At 43.6% G+C, this 18991-nt stretch overlaps 1 protein-coding gene across 2 annotated transcripts in view; it reads left to right on the top strand.

Moving 5' to 3' along the window:
- The window catches only part of dpp6a (dipeptidyl-peptidase 6a), a 268421-nt gene that overhangs the window by 9076 nt on the left and 240354 nt on the right, over window positions 1-18991 (top strand). Inside the window, exon 1 of one of the 2 annotated variants that reach the window (XM_058632261.1) lies at window positions 16776-17130. The exons of the other annotated variant lie outside the window; for it this stretch is intronic. Within the exon in view, the coding sequence (XP_058488244.1) occupies window positions 17080-17130 (51 nt within the window). The 5' untranslated portion in view covers window positions 16776-17079. Of the gene's footprint in view, window positions 1-16775; window positions 17131-18991 lie in introns of those variants that run through there. 2 annotated transcript variants of the gene reach the window in all.

Here is an 18991-nt window from a genome sequence, read left to right as displayed (position 1 = left end):
CTGCCGCTGCTCGGGTTGATGGACAGTTGAGCAACATCTGAAATTACAAGTATATCCGCTCTGTGGCCGCCCCGGAGGCATTAGTACCCATCACACCTGGCTGCGACGAGGGTGTCCATGTGCTGTCAGAGCCTGTCACAGGGGTTTGTGCTGCTTTTTTGTTGTACTGTACTTATTTGTACCAAGAATGCAAAATGAGGTGAGGCCGCAAGTCAGGTTTAAAGTGCACTAAAAAAAAACACTTTTCCTACTGACAGTGATTAGCCTGTGTGAAATGTGACGTCATGAACTAAACAAATCTAAAGAAGAAGACGTAGACATAATGGTAAATGGTAAATTCAAGGACGTTCCAGGGCCAATAACCTCAAATTCAAGGACAGAATGGACTGAGTATACGTACATCAAGCAATGCAGGCCATGAAACGAGGGAGGCATTTAGCTAAATATCAACTTAACTGAATTTTTGCACAGAATTCAAGCACTTTCAATGATGCCATATCGATTTAGGGTGATTTCAAGGATTTCTTTTAGTATCCATAAACCCATAAACTATGAAATGAATGGGTTAGGGTTACATTCATTGTTTTTCTCAGGTATATTCTTCAGAATATCTTCATTTGCTTGACATCAATTTGAGTTCTTGAGTATATTCCTGCCTTTATTTGTACTTTCCTTTCAATTTGTTCAAAAGATCTTCGTTGAGAAGATTTTAGTGGTGAGGTATTTTTGAAGTTGAGGATTTTTCCGCTGTGTATTTGGCATTTCCACTTACTAGTTAGGCAACTTAACACAACGCAGGCATCGTTTGTGTGGTCATGGATTGATCGGACGGTTGGTTTTCAAGCGAAAAAGCTTAAATGGAGCTGGAATATTTTGATCGTCGGCCCCAAACAAGACAGGAATGTGGACGCAGAGTGCGCTTAGTGCCCTTTAACTGGAAAATCGGATGAAAGGTAAAGGCAAAAATGTTCTCCCTTTGCCAACATGGGTTCTACTAATGTGTTGAGCGGCCTTTGGTCAGCCACCCAGAGCGACTTTTGTGTTCTTCACTCAGTGCTGCAGATTATTATTTTTACGCCGTCTTGTTTCAGACATTTGAAGCGAAATGCAACACAAACTCCTTCAATATCAATATTTATGCCACCGTGAGTCTAAGAGTGTGATATGTAACGACGGAGCGCGACAGAGGTGTCATTTCTTTTTATTTAATACTTTTTTTTTTTTCTTTAACGACACCACACTCTACGGAATCGCACTGTGGGAGAGAACTGAGCTTATCATCCTCGTAACATGTCTCTACATCTTTTAAATGTTTTTTCTCCCTGTTTGAATTGATGAAAGTGTTCTTTCGCACCCACCTTTGGTCCTGAAATACAAGTCATTTTTTATTCCACATTTGGATAACCGTTTGAACTGAGTTCAAAATATACAGCCTAGACGTGCATCAGACTGTCTGAAGTAATCGCCTCGCGGTCCAGCTTGGCCTCAGAATCCTTTTAAAAGCCCCCTTAAACTGTTATGTTGAAGACCGTGATGTTATTTTGATGTGAAAATGGAAACGGCAATAGAATGTCTGAAAGGGATGTGGAAGAATTTGAAATAGCTTCTCAGTGACTTTTCTTTCAAACTTGTACATTGCACATAAAAGGATGACAATAAAGTGAGTTCTTTTTCTCACAGGAATAAGTTTACTGTGGGTGGATTAATTATTCTGGATAACTTGTTTTGCTTGTGAGGATCTCTAACTTTAAAACAACAACAACACTGTCAGTTCAGTGTGTGGGTAGAAGCTCCCTTTAACCTTCAGGTTTGAGCGGCGGAGTCAGTTCTCTGTTCTCGCCGCTCATCATTCCAGTCTGGGGAATTTTGTTTAACCTCGGGTTGCAGGAGACGGCAACCGCAATGGTTTCTGCCTCTCGACGTGAGATGGTGCTTTTGTTTCGGAGAAGCCCCAAGTGTCTTTTTAAGGAAACCACAGAGGCTCTTTTCCGAAAGCTGAAAAAGAAAAACCCAATTTCTCCCATTACGTGGAAGCACTTTTGGAGAAAACCCTAATTCCTCCTCTTATTTCCGTCTCTAGTCCCATATAAGCGCGTTCTGGGGAACGTCTGGGGCTTTGAGATCCCTTTTTATAGCCGTCTCCTAAGCTCAGCCTTCCAGCAGTTAAGCTCTCGAAGACCTAGCGTTCGCTCCCTGTTGCTCATGCGTGTCCACACTCACGCACACTGAGCCACAGTGAATCCTCCCAGTGAAATCCTTTAATTAGAATCACTTTACTTCATTTCAGGTGAAAAGGATATTGGCTTTGATCAGTTAAACCCAGTATGCTTGTAATTCCCTCCGTTTTAAGGGGAGGAGCACAATCAGGGAGTTTAATTTTCCAGCATTTTTTTTCTTTTTAGTTTATGTCCAGATTGTATTCTTCTCAATTCTCCTATTTTAGCTTCTAATCAGTGTATTTTTTCTTTTAAATTTAAAACTTTTAAATAGATTTTTGTGCCACAGTTAAATTGCCAATTGTGCTACATCGAGTCTCTTCAACCAAGGCGGCAATTTGGCCTTATTTGGCCTGATGGCTCCGCACTCGTTGACTTGCCCGTGACTTCTCCGAGCTCCGTCCTTGTCTCGCTGCGTTTCTCATTCTGCAGCCCTTATGAAAATGTATAGCCTGACCCTGCCACGTCTCATTTCCATATCACTGGCAGAGGCACTTTTTATTGACTTATATTTGCAAAAAAGAACTAACAAAACCCTGATCCGTGCACTCGTGATCCGTCCCCGCGCAGGTCCCTGGCAGTTAAGAGGAGATGATTTGTCTTGTTAACTCCCGCGGTGCTTTACATTGCCCTAAAACAAGACGCCGTTCCCCTTGACAGTGAACACCCTCCGTTTGAGCGTAAACAGGAGTTTTATTGCGCTTCACTCTGTGAGCTTCCGAATCGATGCATTGTAAATCATTCCCGGGGGGGGGGGGGGGGGGTGCCATGCAAGCTCAGATCCATTCTGTTTAGCTAAAAAAAAACCGGGTATGGACATGCTGTCAACACTGGAGCAGATGGATAAAGAGCGCGAGGGGCCAACGCACGGCTGCACCGGCAGGCCGACGGTTAACGAGTTGTTTTGTTGCAACGTGTCAGAGAACCAGTGGCATGAAAGCCGGTTTTACCGTCTGTCAAACGAGTCCTGCGCGTGTCTCCGCGTGACCACACGTAGGGATCTGGTGTTCTCCGTCCCCGTCGTTCAAATACACACTGACGTCATCGCTGTTAGCAAGAACAAAGCGAAAATGAAGTACTGACAGTACACAGGCGCTCGGAAGTAAACAGTCCCTACCAATCTCACTCACCGGGCGTCGCTACCAGGGCTGCGACTAATGACTATCAACTAGTCATCGACTACTGCAACGACTAGTTGACGAGTCAGACTTAGAACTGCACAAGACAACATTAGCTAATTATCTTAGCGATCGAGGTGCGTTTGAATCATCAATCAAAACGTGTCACTGTTTTCCCGAAATAAGTTCGAACAACTGGAAAACATAAGAATAAATGTGAATATTTCAGTATTTAGGACACATCTCAGCGCGAGATGGTTACTTACTTCTCCACAGCTCGCAGTTGTTCCTCGCTGTTTGCAATTTAAAAACTTTTAATCCCATGTTCCAATATACTTTGACCAAAAGACCTAGCTTACATATTTATTACCATGTGACAGTTTTCTTCATCGCGTCGCGTGTGTCACGAAATGTTCCCAAACTGTGGAGCGTTTGTTTCTCGTTAGCCTCGCCTCTGCCGACATCTCACTTTTCCCAAATCTTCGTGGGAAAAGTGAGACGACTCACTTGTTAGCGTAGCATTGCATGCCACACACGATGGCGTCAGTAAAGGCTAATTTTTGCCGTCGTCTATAGTCGCTGCAGCTCCTGTGCGCTACTTCGCGTATCCTCACGGTGGCGCTGCTCAGATGAATGAGGGGAACTTTGGGTGGAAGTTACGAGGCAGAAGAAGAGGGAGTTTACGGCGGGAAAATAGCAGAGAAAGCTACGTTAATTAAGAGATGCTCCATCCACGTTCAATACATAGACTTTATGCACTTTTTTCTTTACGTTGTGAATAAATAGAGAAATCCTGCACTTTTTACTTTTCACGGACATTTTGTCTTGTCTTACAATATATTGATTATCACAGAATTGTCGTATTGTGATGTTATTGGTGTTGTGGGCCGTGTATCGTGGGTGAAAGAGAGTTTAAATAATGAATTATTTTCAAATGACACCATTAGTAAATTGAAAAAGCTGCAGTTAATTATTAAACATTTTAGAAACATTTCATATCTTTCAGTTCTCAACCTTGCAATAGAGGAGTTCATATTTTGAAGCGTAGTTCGGTTTACCGCCAGACCTCGAGGTCCATTTGTCTAATGGCGGTCATTTGTCAAATTTTAAATTACCACAGAATTGGAGCTGAAGCTTCACTGTAAAACATTGCAATCACGCCAAACTGCCGCGTATCAGACCACGTCATGAATGCTCAGCAATGTGACCACATGAGTCCTTAAACCATCTCTGGATGTGGTTTCTCTGGAGTACAAAGACAAAATGGTCTGCAGCCAGCGACCGACTCAACTTTTCAACTGAATTCCAAACTGGAGTCGTCGCTAAAGGTTGTTTTTTTAAAAAAAAAACAACAATAATAACTACATGGTACTTTCCGATATTTCTCCTCCACCTGAAACCTGTTTGTATTACTTCTACTTAATGGTTTTTTTTTCGCGTGCCCTCTGGAGACAACACAATCTAAAATGAGCAGCAAACTGTGGAGAGTGTAGCAGCAGCACAAAGTGGGACAGATATGCAGGTGCAGTGCCAGAGAAACAGCCGACTCAGCTGTGTCCTCCAGGTCTAACCTGGTTTGGTGTTCAGACGACGAGCCGCCACTGCTGCTGCCGCACGTACAAGTGTGCACTCTGTTGCATGACATCCCACAGATATCCCACTGTTGCCTCAGGGAACGAAGCTCATTGCATCATTAACTTTCCTCTTAATGATAAAGTTAATTTTGCTCTTAATGAGTTAGAAGTTATCAGCCACTCTTGATGCCAAGCCTCATCTTTGATACTATTTATGTCTTTTTCGGTGTATTTTTGGGCCGTAATTGCCTTTTTTATGTAACACTTTTCCTCTATGATAGCGTTTACTAACTCGAATACACGCCATGGACTTGTCGTGCAGAGGATGAGTGATTTCTTCACTGGAGAAATAAGTCGGTGATGATCTGTTAAAGCTGTGTTTTCTTCATTAGCTGTTGCCTATATTATCCTTACATTACACTAAGGTAAACTAAACTTAATCCTTACAATACTGCTGTGTTGAGTCCAGAGTTTATCTCCTCAGTCCATGGTTGGAGAGGTAGATCAGGAGATCAATACAGCTCTGAGACTGTAGAGAGAAAACAAAGTTAATTCCACTTTTCAGTTACTGATTATAAAGGTGGGTGCAAACTGGAGGAACTATTCAGTGTCTATTAATCTCGTGTTTTAAGCTCATTTGTTTGACTTTTCCGAAACCCGGTACTCCACCTGTCGTGCGTGATAGAAGAAATGAGAGGCGCGAAGGCGCCGCCGTCTTCCATCAGTCAGACATTTTCTAGTTTCTTTTTTGGCATTTTTTTGAGTAGATGACTCAGCTGCAGAGAGTGAGGGAAGACGTGCAGGGAAAGGGAAAGGGTTGCAAGGTGGAGGAGAATCTGCAGAGAATCACTCTGCCGTCTGAGCGTTTGGTTTGGTTTGGTTTAAATTTGTGACAATGCAAAGCCCAATGTGATGAAATCAGAAAATTACAGTTTTCAGTTTCAATCACAAACCAAAAAAAGGATTGTAAATAGAGAGTGAGTAAATAGAAAGAATGTGTTGTTATGCTGTTTTGGTGGAAAGGTTTACACTAACATTACTATACCTTTACGATTCTAGAGAAAATGTGGCACCATGTTTTCACAAATCGAAATGTTTATTGCACTCATGAACAAAAGATTAGAAACAGTCAATTAGGCGTTCAAGTAAAGTGCCAAACAGTGTGTGTGTGTTTCCACTAGCTCAACTCGTGATGTCATAACCAGGGAAAATGCGAGTGCCGTCACGGAAGGAGGCGAAGCGTACAGTGCCAAACTGTAGATCCGCTAAAAAGACGTAAAAATCCTGAAAATGTGGGTTAATCTCCAACATTAAGCAAAGGAAATCTCTTGATTTAACTTTAAATCTCATTATTTAACAGAGGAGGAGGAGTCTGGCGTATTTAGCGACAGCTCGGCCGAAAGCCTGCGATTGTGTGGTTCTCGTCGCTACCACCTGGGTTTTCATCACCATCAATTTTCTGATGTCAATATTGAGGGAACTTTTTGTGCCCCGGCCCCCCCCCCCACACATCCCACCACACCCCACACACTTGATCAAGTTCCAGTTTGATGCATTATCTCTATGGAAATCGTCTAGTCATACCACACTAATCCACTTTTACGCCGTTGTTTACCCCGGCGTTTTACAATTCCTCAGGTGTGCACATGTGGCGCCGTGTGTGAAATGTGATCCTAATTTGCATGCCGACAACGATTCCGAGCGAGATTACACCCCAGCTGATTGATGGCCACGCCGTTGCCCCAGAAACCACCTTGGGCGGTGTGACGCGACTCTGCCGCTATCAGACACCCAAGCATATTCCTGCAGTTAATCTTCCATAATGGGCGTTCACGGGAGATGCGTATCCCGCATCCAAAGGCCTTGGCTGGTAATGAAAAGACGTCTGAGCGCACGCAGCTCATTTGAAAAGAGCAGAAATGACAAAGGGGCTAAAGAGAGGGAAGCTTTGCTGACATTTCCCGTTAATTAATCCACTGGTAGTGCAGAAACTTCGTGTGTGATCGCAGAATACTGTGAATTTTAATGACTTATTTCAGTTCCCGTGTTGTTGTAGATAAGTCACGCACCTGTTTGTCAGCTTTGACCAAAGCAATTGATCAACACGAGCTGAATCTCTGATATGAAAACGTATTCTAATGAATGCAAAAGGTAGAAAGTGTGCATTTGCTATTAGAATAAAGGTTCATTTCCATTTTGTTTCAAAAACAACCGCTCGGAGAAGTCCATGGACACACAAGAACAGAGAAATAGAAGGTCGGTGTGTGGTCGCCATGGTCACTTTGGCACAACAGATGGGGGGGGGATAATGCAGGGACACACAAAGCCAGGATTGGTGTGGACAGACCGTACAGATCCCCATGATCTTGATCCCCCCCCCCTGCAACGATGGTTAAGAACCTGGAACCGTCGCTGCACCGACCTCCCAAAGGCTGTCACGGCTGAAAAAGAGCAAATCCGTGCAGCCGGAAACACAGAGGAGCTGTGAAGCTCCGCGTGAGCTGCACCTCCTTCCCTGATGGATAAACATGAAGCACGGCGACATGTGCAGGCCACAGTGAGTGTCATCAGTCAGCCTTAATGGTTGTTAGCATTGCTGAGCGCCCTGGCCTAATCATTTGACAGTCTGTTGACAGTGGAGCGAGGCACGTGTAAATGTTGATGGAGCTGAGATTCAAGCAGAGGTGGTGTTTCACAGACTGTGAGGGGGCGACTGTGTTTCCTCCCCCCCACACACTCTTACTCCTCTCTCTCTCTCTCTCTCTCTGAGTTCAGTGTACCCTCAGGAAAATACTGCAGAAGAACTGCTGAGGAATCAGACCTGAGATCCTGTAATCAGCAGTACAGTCAATTTTTCCATCAGTTCCCGGGGAAACAAGTTTAGGAGTTTCTGCAGTTGTCGGAGCAGTGCACACATTATAGAAGGTGCAGTACTTGGCGTTTTAAAGAGTCTGACGTGGATAGTTTAGGAGTTTTTAAGTGTGCTAGTATGAGGCGATGACACATAATGACATGTTTTACATACAGCTGACTGTGCTGTGCACTCTCCCTGTGCCCTGAGCCGACAGGAGAGAGGCAAAACGTCTATGCCTGCTTAAGTCTACGGCATTTGAAGAATGTTCACCACTTGATTTTACCATTAGACGACTTGTTAATCACTCAGAGAGAATGTTCTTCGCTCGCAGGTCGAATGCTTCCTCATCAGATAAATGAATAAAGTCACTAAGGCCACATCCGCACGGAAACAAGGTGAAAACGATCTTTTTCTTTGCCGTTTTCAAAAAGTTCCCCCGTAAAGATGGCGTTGTTTCAGGAAATATCTCCGGAACACGACTCAGCTCTATTAGCTGCAGTGGCTAACGTTAGTGGGTCGTGGATTTCTGCCCACCCATAGGAACCTGTTTCCGTGTGGACGGGCCCTAAGGTTCATCAGAAGAGGATTTCTAACACCAAAGTCACAAAATAATAGTTTGACTTATTTATGGAGGCAGCTGTGGATCAGCAACTCCTATGAGACATGACGCAAACTTGCTATTTTTCTCTTCAGATTTGGTTTTAAAATCGCAAACTGATTACAAATTCATTTAAAAGTAGGTTACTAACCAATTAATTGCAGCAGTCCCACTCTCACCATGTGCTTTCCCTTGCCCTTTTGGATGATTTTGAATGTGAGTGGTGAGCCAGCTGTTGTTCCGCTGGAGGAGTCGTCATCCGTCCCTGAGCAGGTTAAAGCAATGAATGCGATCCAACTTCCCCTGACAAATGCCCGCTGTTCAAGGCAACTGGACCATTAATATTTAGATGTACTTCCTGGCTCCAACTCAGGGCAGAGGGAAGCCAAAGTCTTCTTAAGTCTGAAAAATAATTACAGTACTTTCTCCCTCTGATGATCACTGCCAAGCACGAGTGAGAAGAAAGGGCCGCCTGTTCTGAACATTTTCAATTTGCCGTGTGTCGTTTTGTATTAGGGTCTGTCAAAATCGGTGCATTTACAGAAATCCAACTTTTAAGGATTAGACATCTGCAGGGGGAAAAAACTTCAACTACAACTTCAAATAACAGAGCTGTAGCAACCAAAAACGACATCATTTCATGATCTTTCCGGCTCTGTTGTGCGTAAGGGCTTTTGATTAAGCTCCAGGTCGAATTAATTATACTGAATGCACTTAGACGTGTGGTATTCCTGTGAAAAAATGAGTCGTAACGCTTCCTGCGCTACTCGTCTGTGATGCTTTCCTGCGTCGCCTCACTTGGGTGGGAGCTAACAGCTAAGATAGCAGGTGGCATCACAGATTTGTTTGTTACTTAGCCAGCTATGGTGGAGAACCCGAAATACTTCTATGCACCACTTGTTGTCCTTATAAACTAATGACTTGTAAAGCAGTTAGTTTTTTAGCTTGTTTTTAGGCAACAGAAAGTTTTCCTTAACTTTGTTAACCAGTTTCGGCGTGTATCTTCCACCCTCCTCAGAACTTGTTGGGTCGTGATTGGGGTCACGTTCGCCAGCTGTCTTTCTTCTGTCTCTCCCCCACGTCTCCTCTGTCCCCCATTTTTTCCCTTCCCCCCTCTGACCAATCAGTTGCCAGCAGTCTGTTGACGTACCAAAAGTAAAAAAGAAAAGTTAACGCGAGTTGAACCAAGTAGAGCTAGAACTGTAAAATGGAATAGCACCATTAGGACGTTTTACCTTGTGTTCTCCATATTCCTAGCAGAAAATAAACATGGGCCAAGAGGCCAGTAAATTCAAAGCTAATCTGAATTCAGAGCACCCTCCGCTGGACAAGACGCAATTACTTTAGATGGTCTTACGTGCATCTAGGCTGCATACTCCAAAGGGAACTCTAAAGTGATGTTAGAGTCCTCATTACATGGCTCTTGGGGGGCGGGAGTCGCTTCTGCATATTTATGTATTTCCTGGTTATAAAAAGGTCCTGTTGCCATATTGATTTGGCACTTTACAACAGCCAATAGCACTGAGTGGCCTGTACTCCCCCGAGTATAAGATGACTCATCAATAATCTTAATGCGGATTCAAGGACGTTGTAAGTGTAAATCCAGCAGGAAAATTGGTAAGACGGCACATTTTTGACAATATTAGGTTGTTTGTGGGAGCGTTAATATTTGATGTCATGGGAATTTTTGATTTGGAACTCCTCCTCCTCCCCAGATATGAATCTAAATTTCGGATGAAAAAATGACAGCTCTACCGCGTATGTTGCCACCCCCCCCCCCTCCCTCCCTCTTTTGTATTGAGAATGGTTAGATTAATGTAGGCTTTACATGCCCCTGTACCGACTTTGTTCTCCTCCTGAATTCATTAGAGATCGTAACGATCTGTCGTTGTGACACTCTGGGGCAGGGAAGGTCAGCGCAGAACCTCTTATCTCGATTACGGAGCTCCCCACCGGCGAAGAAGAAACCGCACGCGGCATCTTTGTGAGCGGTTTGAAATGCAAATGTGCCCGTACTGTATGTCGTGCGTCCCGCTGCTCGGTAATGGTTTTGAATACAGCTCTCTTTGCTTTTGCGTAACACATTCTATCGGACATTTACCAGCTGAAGCAGCCTCGCAATCTGCACATTTGACCAAAGATATTCCTGTAGAGTCACTTTAGTGCTTACAGTAATTTCGTCCCCTGTCATTAAGACAGCAGGAGACAGCGGTGACAGCAGCATACAGAGGATATCGCGGAATGAAGTTCATAATGAAACCATTGATTTGTCCCCGCGAAGGTCTCGCTTGACTTTATTGTACTGGAAGCCCGCCGACACCAGAATGAAGCCTCTTGTCTGGACACGCTCCTCTGGGATTTCAGGCCAATCAATTCTGGATTTGTGCGCGTTTTAATCACTTTTGTTTAAAGACGGGTCTGCAGCTCATCACAGAGTATGAACACTGACGGCACACTGTCTGTGCTGGAGACCCAGTGATTTAAAGGTCTGTGTTCACATACATGTCAAAGGCAATACAATTTGGGATTTTGTAAATGCTGAATAATACAGGGTTGTGATTAAAATGCATTTTGCATTGCCGTAATTCCGCAACGGTTTGTGCTATCGGAGAAATTGACTGATATTGGTTTGGCTTTGTCTGATATGTCAGCACATTCTGTCCTTGAGGGCAGTGGTCCTGGAAAGTGCTTGAAAAGTCCTTGAATTTAAAGGCGACATAGAATGCTTGTATCACACATATGTTAGTTATGGAGGTCTACTTACATATATTAACTTGTTTTCATGGTTAAAAACCTCCTAATCGCTGCAAACGAGCCGATCAAAATATCTCCTCACTGACGCTCTCGTCAGCCGCGCTGTTTCAGACCAAAACCACACCCCCAGAACGTGGACTGTGTTGTGATTGGCCAGCCAACGAGAGCTTTCCTACTGTCCTGTGATTGGCCAGGTACCTGGAAGTGACGTAATAGATAGGCCAGCTCTCAGATACACAGCTCCCCCTCTGGCACGGTGGATGCTCTGCATCTCAGCAGCTACAACGAGAGTAGTTCTTCTTCTTCTGCGGTTGAAGGTACGCAACCGGATGTGCCCGGACTAGTGCCCGCACCAGGAGGCGCTACGGTGGTGAGAGGAGTGGTGAGGATTTTTGATGACGACGTCAAATTAAGGAAGTGCCGATCCGCTTCGCAGAGCCCAGGAAAACAATACCACACTATTTTCTCAGCAGTGGCTGAACTGTTGTTCTGAAACTTTAGGATTTCATAAACGAGGTAATGACGCAGATACACACACACAAACGCAGCGTTAATTGGAGCTTCCGGTCTATGTGGCCTTTAATGTCAACCAGGGTGTGGGAACCCCCGACAAACACAAATTCACATACAGTCATCAAACACATCTGTACAGACACATTCGGTCCTTGAATTTGAGGAAATTGGTTCTGGAAAGTCCTTGAAAAGTCCTTGAATTTGATGTCATCCAAGGTGTAGAATATATGAACCCAAAAGCTTCTATTTTGGGTTCAAGTATTTGTACTTCGTCCAGATGAGGACACAGAGCCACCATCTCAAAATGTCAGCGTTTAATGACCCGGAGATGAGACTCAACGATCAAGTGTTTTCATATTGATCCTGGCGACCACAGCTTTAGCCGAGCAAGGTATTAACCTCTTCATTTGTGCTCCATTCAACCATTCATTTTTCATAGACGGTGACACACACACACATGCACACAACAGATTTCAAAAGAGTTTTTTCCTATCTCATTTCATCTTATAAGAAGTGCAGAAAATCGTACAGTAGATTCTTGGAGAACTTGGAGCATCAGTTCTTCTCAGTGATTTGTCATGTGATCCCAGAATGACTCCACAGTGCTTGGATCAGCGCTCTGTGGGGGGGCCACCATCTGTCTCAGGACCAAGACAGAATTAAAAACCAAAAAGAAGTCATAATAAAGGATTATGCAGGATGGACCTCCTGATGCGCTGAGGCAGTTGTGGAAAATAGATTTCTGTTCTGCATGTAATGGTGTAATGACGCGGGAAAGTCGTAGCTGTTCACTTCGCCGTCGCCGCGTTGGACAGCAGCTGTCCACACGCCGGCACATTCTCGCTCCCCAGCTGAGCTCCCATATGCAGCTCAGTAGCTTTGGCCGCCTGACAGTCAAACTGCCCTTTTTTTTTTATTTTTATGACCGGCGCTGCCCGATTGATGTCGTATTGTCCGTCCCCACGCAATATTACGGGAACAGCTTGATGGAATTAATTCAAATTTGGACTGAAATTGTTCACTTTGCACAAAGAATGAATGGTATATTGCTGGAGTGAAGGTCAAGGTCATTGTTGAACTCGTAAAAATGATATTTATGAGACCAATTAGGACATTTTACACGTTATTTAATGGGACGCGATGATGAAGCGATGATGTTTTTCATAGCCGTAAAGTCAAAGGTCAACTTTTAGGCGACGTAATAATTCTTTGTTTAACACTCGAACCATGTGTTTCCAGTCCTTGTCCTAGTATGCAAGGACTTTCAGATTTTAGAATAGATAGACGTGATGTTTGGTGGTTTCCAGTGGAGCCGAAGCATCAATTTACATAAAAATATCCAGTTCTTTAAGTCTTTTCCGCAGTCCAAAAAGTGTCCAGGCCTAAATTTCTCCATGTTTTTGTCGCTGACGTACCGGCTTCTTCCATTTATTTCCATTATTGTATTAACTGGGGAGCTGTGGTGCACGCACAGACCGCCTGGTTCGAGTCCAAATGTGGACTTGCAGAAGTAGCTCAATGCCCAAATGCATTATGTGGGTTTGTTATGCAAACGTATTCTATAATGCATGTGCGTCTCCCATATTAAATGATGCTTCAGACGTCTGGGAATATTAAGTGTGTCAGAATATAAGAAGTGCATGCCAGGGCGGTTTCATTAATGTGAACAAACAATTGTGAATAACAATTTCCTTTGTACTGGTGTCCACTCAAACAGTATGTGCCAAACTTTATTGTCAATTTTCCTCTAAATAGGAACATAATTTACCACATTGACAATTAAAACAACATTAACATTTTTCCGCTTCTTAAATGTGGATATTTTTTTGGTTTCTTTTGCCATTTAATTTGAGAACATCATGATTTCCAGGTTTGTAAACCCTGATGTATGCATGTGAACATTGTCTAATCTCTGAATGTGAACATTTTCTAATCTCAGAATGTGGATATTTTCTAATGTCTGAATCCGAATGTTTTGTAACCTCAGAATGTGAATGTTTTCTTATCTCGGAATGTGAACGTTTTCTTCTCCCTGAATGTGAACATTTTCTAATCTCTGACTGAATATTTTCTAATCTCTTAACGTGTCTCTTAACAATCTCTGAATGTGAACATCTTCTAATCTTGGAATGTGAACATGTTCAATCTTGGGAATGTGAACATTTTCTAATTCTCTGACTGCCAACGTTTTCTAATCTCGGAATGTGGACACTTTCTAATATTGGAATGCAAAGATTTTCTAATCTCAGAATTCTCCATAGACTTTCATTGAAAACTGAGTTGTTGTTGCCCCCCCCTGGTGGCTATTCACAATATTCTCACAAATTGGAAACCTATGTCCCTTTTTTTTTTTTCCATGCACGGTCAATAGTGGAGACAGCTGTGGATGTAAAGTGTGACCTGACAGGTTTGGTGGTGATAATCGTGTCTCGTGTTGGAGGCTGAACATCTGGCTGCCGTCGCCCCGGCTTCCGTGTAGCCAACGTTGTCGTTACAGATGTCCTTGGCCGCGACTCCCGGTGTGTGTAAATTCCAACTTGGCCGACGGCAGATGTGACTAGTGGGCGAATGAACCCCCGTGGATTGGATATTGCACGCCGAGCGGATTCCAGCTAGTGTGGTTAAGGGGGAGTTTATGTGGCATATTTCATATTTAAAGCCCTGATTAAAAGTGCTGCTACCAACGAGGCACGATGATGCTGCTGCTGTGTGGATGAGTTGTTTCGCCATAAGCTGAAATTGTGAAATTAAAGAAAATCAGTGTTTATGAAGAAAATCAGTGAGTATAAAAACCCCCACAGACGCATTAATGAAGCCGCTACCTGTGTTTAGCCGCCATGTTCTTCCTCTGTCAGCAGTCCAGCTGGAGCCGAAGGAGCCCGATGCCCCCATTAGGTTGTTTTGACAGCCTTATCCACGGTAATTAATACCAGGCACTTTTAAATGAGATTTACGTGAGGCGTGCTGTTTGCACTTCCCAGTCAGGGGGGAACCTGCTCTCAGTGAACTGCTGCTGTCAGTTTAGGACACTCCGTTGCCTGGCTGCATCACCAGAGAGGCCAGGGGCTGTAATGTGTTTCAGAAACACGACTCTCTCTTTTTTTGCCTCGTTTTCATCAATAAATGACGTTTTCTGTCAGTAGCCCGTACGGATTCTGCTTGAAACGTGGCATTTCGGTTGGCCTGTGCACCTTTGCGATGTCGATGTATTGTCCACCTTTCCTGGATGCACTGGGTGATTTGATTGGCTGTGTTTCCCCACTGCTGATTGGAAAGTTGAACATTACGCTGCAAAAACAACGGACCCACAATGCAGTTCTCCAATGCTTGATGCTGGAAACACAGCCATAATTCCCAGTTTCCCTACAGACAAATACTTCTAGTGTTTTGGGGGTGGCGCTTTGATTGTAGTGGCAAATTTAAACTGTGCACTGAGAGCAGAACTATATAAGAGACTGGCAATTATTTTCCAATTTGAATCTTATTTTTATTTATAGATGTGTAATTTTTAGTTTGTCCGTCCGTCCGTCGGTCCTTGCAGCAACTATTCACACTTACATTCACACTTATGCAGTGAAGGTGTGAATGTGAACTGAACCTGGTAGCTGAAACAGCTTGCTGTGAGGAGGCGCCCGCGCTATATCTCTGCATCACCGCGCTTCCCAAAGAATACCTGTCCAAAAGCCCATTGATTTACAACCATATTTGACAAATACTGCTAGTATTACTGCGACTAATGCTAACAATATCACTTTTTAGAAGCTAGAATAAGCAAATTTGGCATCTTGGACAACAACGTTGTGTATTGACTGCCTGTTTTGTTGTAACTAAATCAGTGACTGCTTTAGACAACAGGCAAAGCAAATTTCTCTTTGTTGAAAATCACCATATTAGCTACAATATTGAACCCTGCTTGTTGGGCGGCGCGTCTTAGTTTTAATATGTTCAGGGTGTTTTTGTTGAAGGGATTTAACTTAAAATCAAAGCCACTTCTTTTCCGTGTTAACAACAAATGATTAAGTTCATTATCGATTAATCTGTTGATCTCGAGTAGTTGAGTACGTCACTGGTCCAGGTGAAGTATTTTGAATCATTTCTTTATAAGATGGATAAGATGGACCAAGGAAAATCAGAAAATATTGACATATAATAAGCTGAAAACTCATTTTGATCATTGTCTGATTAATATTGTGATCCTTTGAACCACCAGAGTTGCGAACTGGTCTGTACACACCGTCGGTCCAAGGCATAAGTGAACTAATCGGCTGCTTGGGGCCCCCAATAGTGTTTTATCCTAAGTTATTTGGTTTGATTTTCTAGTTGAATATTGCCTATTTGGTGCAAATTTGTACCAAGTTTTAAAAACCAGGGCTGCGGGGAATTTGTTATTTAAAAGCAAACTCGGAGCGGCTGAGTGTTGCAACCCCCAATCATACCCAGTCTAGCGGAGACGATAAGGTGTAAATGTGCTTCACTTTGAATATGAAAGTGCAAATTAAAACTAGGCCATTTTTTTGTGATTTTACTGGTTTGAAGTAAAAAAACAACCAGCTTTAATATTATAGTGTTAACATAGCAAAATGGTAAAGCACAGGCAGCTCCTACAGTAGGTGGTGGGAGGGCCCCCCCAAATCTAATTCCACTTTGGGCCCCATAAAGGATTGGACCGGCCCTGTCTGTACATACTACATACAGCAAGCTGGAGACTAGAAAAGTTTGTTGATATATCTGTGTTGAGTGATTATTCTGTGCCATAAAACTAACAGTTACAGGCGTGTTGTTGGCATTTTGTGAGGACGCCTCAGGAAACCGTGCGCCATTGATTCCCCCCCCCATAATAACAATGACCTTTCAAAGCCTCACTATTTACACATAAAAAGCAGAGCAGCCCATAATTCAGAGGGAGGGTGGCCGGATCAGTCCACGGGAGTTTACGCGCACACGTGAAGCAGTTTACTTTACACCGTGACCTTCACGCGTGTTGGAGCCGTTTTGAGTGACATGGATGTTTCTCCCTGCCTCTCCGTGGACGTTTTTTACGCGCTGTCCATCACATCTCTGATTCCCGGCTCTGGCTCGGACAACACGCGCCGACTGTCAATTCACCACTGACGAATGTGGATGAAGGATATTTATTTTATTTTATTTCTTTTTTTTTTTTTTTAAATCCTCTTCGCATCGTCCAAAGAGAGTGATCAAACTTCATTTGCCCCACCGCTGCTTGATTTGTATGCAAGGAAGGGAGAAGGAGACGGAGAAGCGGTGCGCACTACGTTTGTAACGAGCCACTTTCATGAGTGGGTGGGCTTACAACCGAAGGGTTTGGCTGTGGGAACCGGCGGCGGGGACGTGGATCCGACAGACGGGAGCTGTCCAAAAGTCTGCTGCAAACCCATAGACACACACACACACACTAAAACCACACATCTGCGCCGCGACGTGGGAGGACAAAATGAAGGAGAAGAGCCTGATTGAGACTGCAACGATGCAGGGCAACATGATGGTAAGGTGGCTATTTATTTATTTATTTATTTTTTCTGATTCCTGCGCATAGCATGACGCCGATGGAGTCGTTATGTTGTGATTAAAATCTCCCAGGAAGTATCGCGTGTTTCGCTTGCCCATTTGCGCTCTGACGCACGTCCGAAGCTGTAGAATTGAGTGTATTTAACATGAAGTTTTGTGTTTTTTTTTGTATCCTATGGCAGAGATTTGGGGATATTGCATGTCCCTTTTCTGCTTCCACATGTCCTTCTCATGTCACAATAACAACCCAAAGTTTTCCGTCTTGTTTCATGTGTCATATAGTAATTGCTGAGTGGTTCCTCCTTCTTTTGCTTTGTTCCCACGGTTCCTGAGTGGGGGGGGGGGGGTCATAGGTAACCTTTAGCCCAAGGAGGGTCCCATTAATATTTCACTGCGTCTAAAGCTGTGAGGTGCAGGATATAATATATCTCTATTACTCTGGTCGTCTGCTGCGAGCTGCCGGCTGCTGCCTATGTATGAGAGGAATGAGTGAATCCCTTAATGTCCTGTGGGTCTCTTTCAAAAGGCTTTTTACTCCTTTTAAATTGGTGAATATTAAAGTTAATCTGTGCATTAACGCTGTATTTCATGCCTTTAAGTTAGCCGGAATGTGCTGACGTGGTTTTAACTGTGACCTGCATGGTCGCCTGTCTTTGTTCCGGGGGGCCAGTTATCGTGTTTTCTAAGTGTATTTCTTTCGATTCTTTATTTTTTTTTTTTGTTTGTTATATAGCTGAATAAGCTGTGTGCTCTGCAAACACTCCAGGCCATTTTGGAAGATGTGGGACACAGCTGTGTGGAGTCAGGCTTTTCCTAATGATTGCTTCTCTCTCTCCTTCCCCGTGGCCCTGTACTTTTCTGTGAAAGTGTGTTTAGTCGATTTTCTTTTAAATCTCCACATTCAAACCTAAACAGTGGTGCTTTTTGCCAAAAAAAAAAAGGGGAGCGATGTGTTCATATAAAGTGAATATTTTTGCTGGTGTTTTCGTAGCCGGGGAGAATTTAGAGCCTGAAACAGTCACTGACGCGGTTGACGATATAATAAGAGAATTGTTGCGGTTGTTTTCTTGCTGAATTTGATGCAAATATTGCTTTTGTGTTTGAAATTTGAAGCTAAATCCATCCCGTGTTTCTTTCTTTCATTATGGGGAAAGTCTACATTTACTGAAGCTCTAATATGAAAGTTTCTTTCCCCCCCGGACGTCAGGAAACCTCCCAAATCTCTCACACTACTTGCGAGCAGAGACATTTTTCTTTTTTGGAAATTGAATTGTTCTTTTTTTAAAGGTTTTTTTCCGGGCCTGTCTCTGCCACAGTATTTGAGCAGGCAGAGAAAGCACCTCCTATAACGTCTTTATCTCAGTTTGCTGCCAGGCTCTTGACATTTGTTAGTCCATTTTTGGCTTCTACACTGAGATCTACATCCCGTCACTTCAGGTTACTGAGCTGCATGCGCTGGAGCGTCTCGAGGTTCTCCCTGTTGTTCTTGAAGCACGTTCCCAGCTTTCATTCTGGCTTTTCTGGATACATTTTAGCCCCATTTCTCACTCCTACCACTTAGCCTTACCCTAACGTTGTGCACCAATTGTTGACCGGTTCATGTTTAGATGTGTAGGGTGAAGTGTGAACATGTCCACCATTAAGTCACGCAGTTATTTGCATTTCCATTGTCATATGTTGGAAACGTTTGTGTAGGTCATCACACTGCACTCCGTCTAAACTGCGTCATAGCGAGCTGAGGTTCGCTGTTCCTCACTAGCCCTTCAAATGGCAGTCTCCAAAGGGTTATGGGATTATTCCCAGATTAGCCAAATCCAGTTGGAAGATGTTTTTCTGAC

The sequence above is a fragment of the Solea solea genome, chromosome 1, assembly GCF_958295425.1.
Source record: "Solea solea chromosome 1, fSolSol10.1, whole genome shotgun sequence".
Lineage (NCBI taxonomy): Eukaryota > Metazoa > Chordata > Actinopteri > Pleuronectiformes > Soleidae > Solea > Solea solea.
This window is presented reverse-complemented; position numbering and strand designations above follow the sequence as displayed.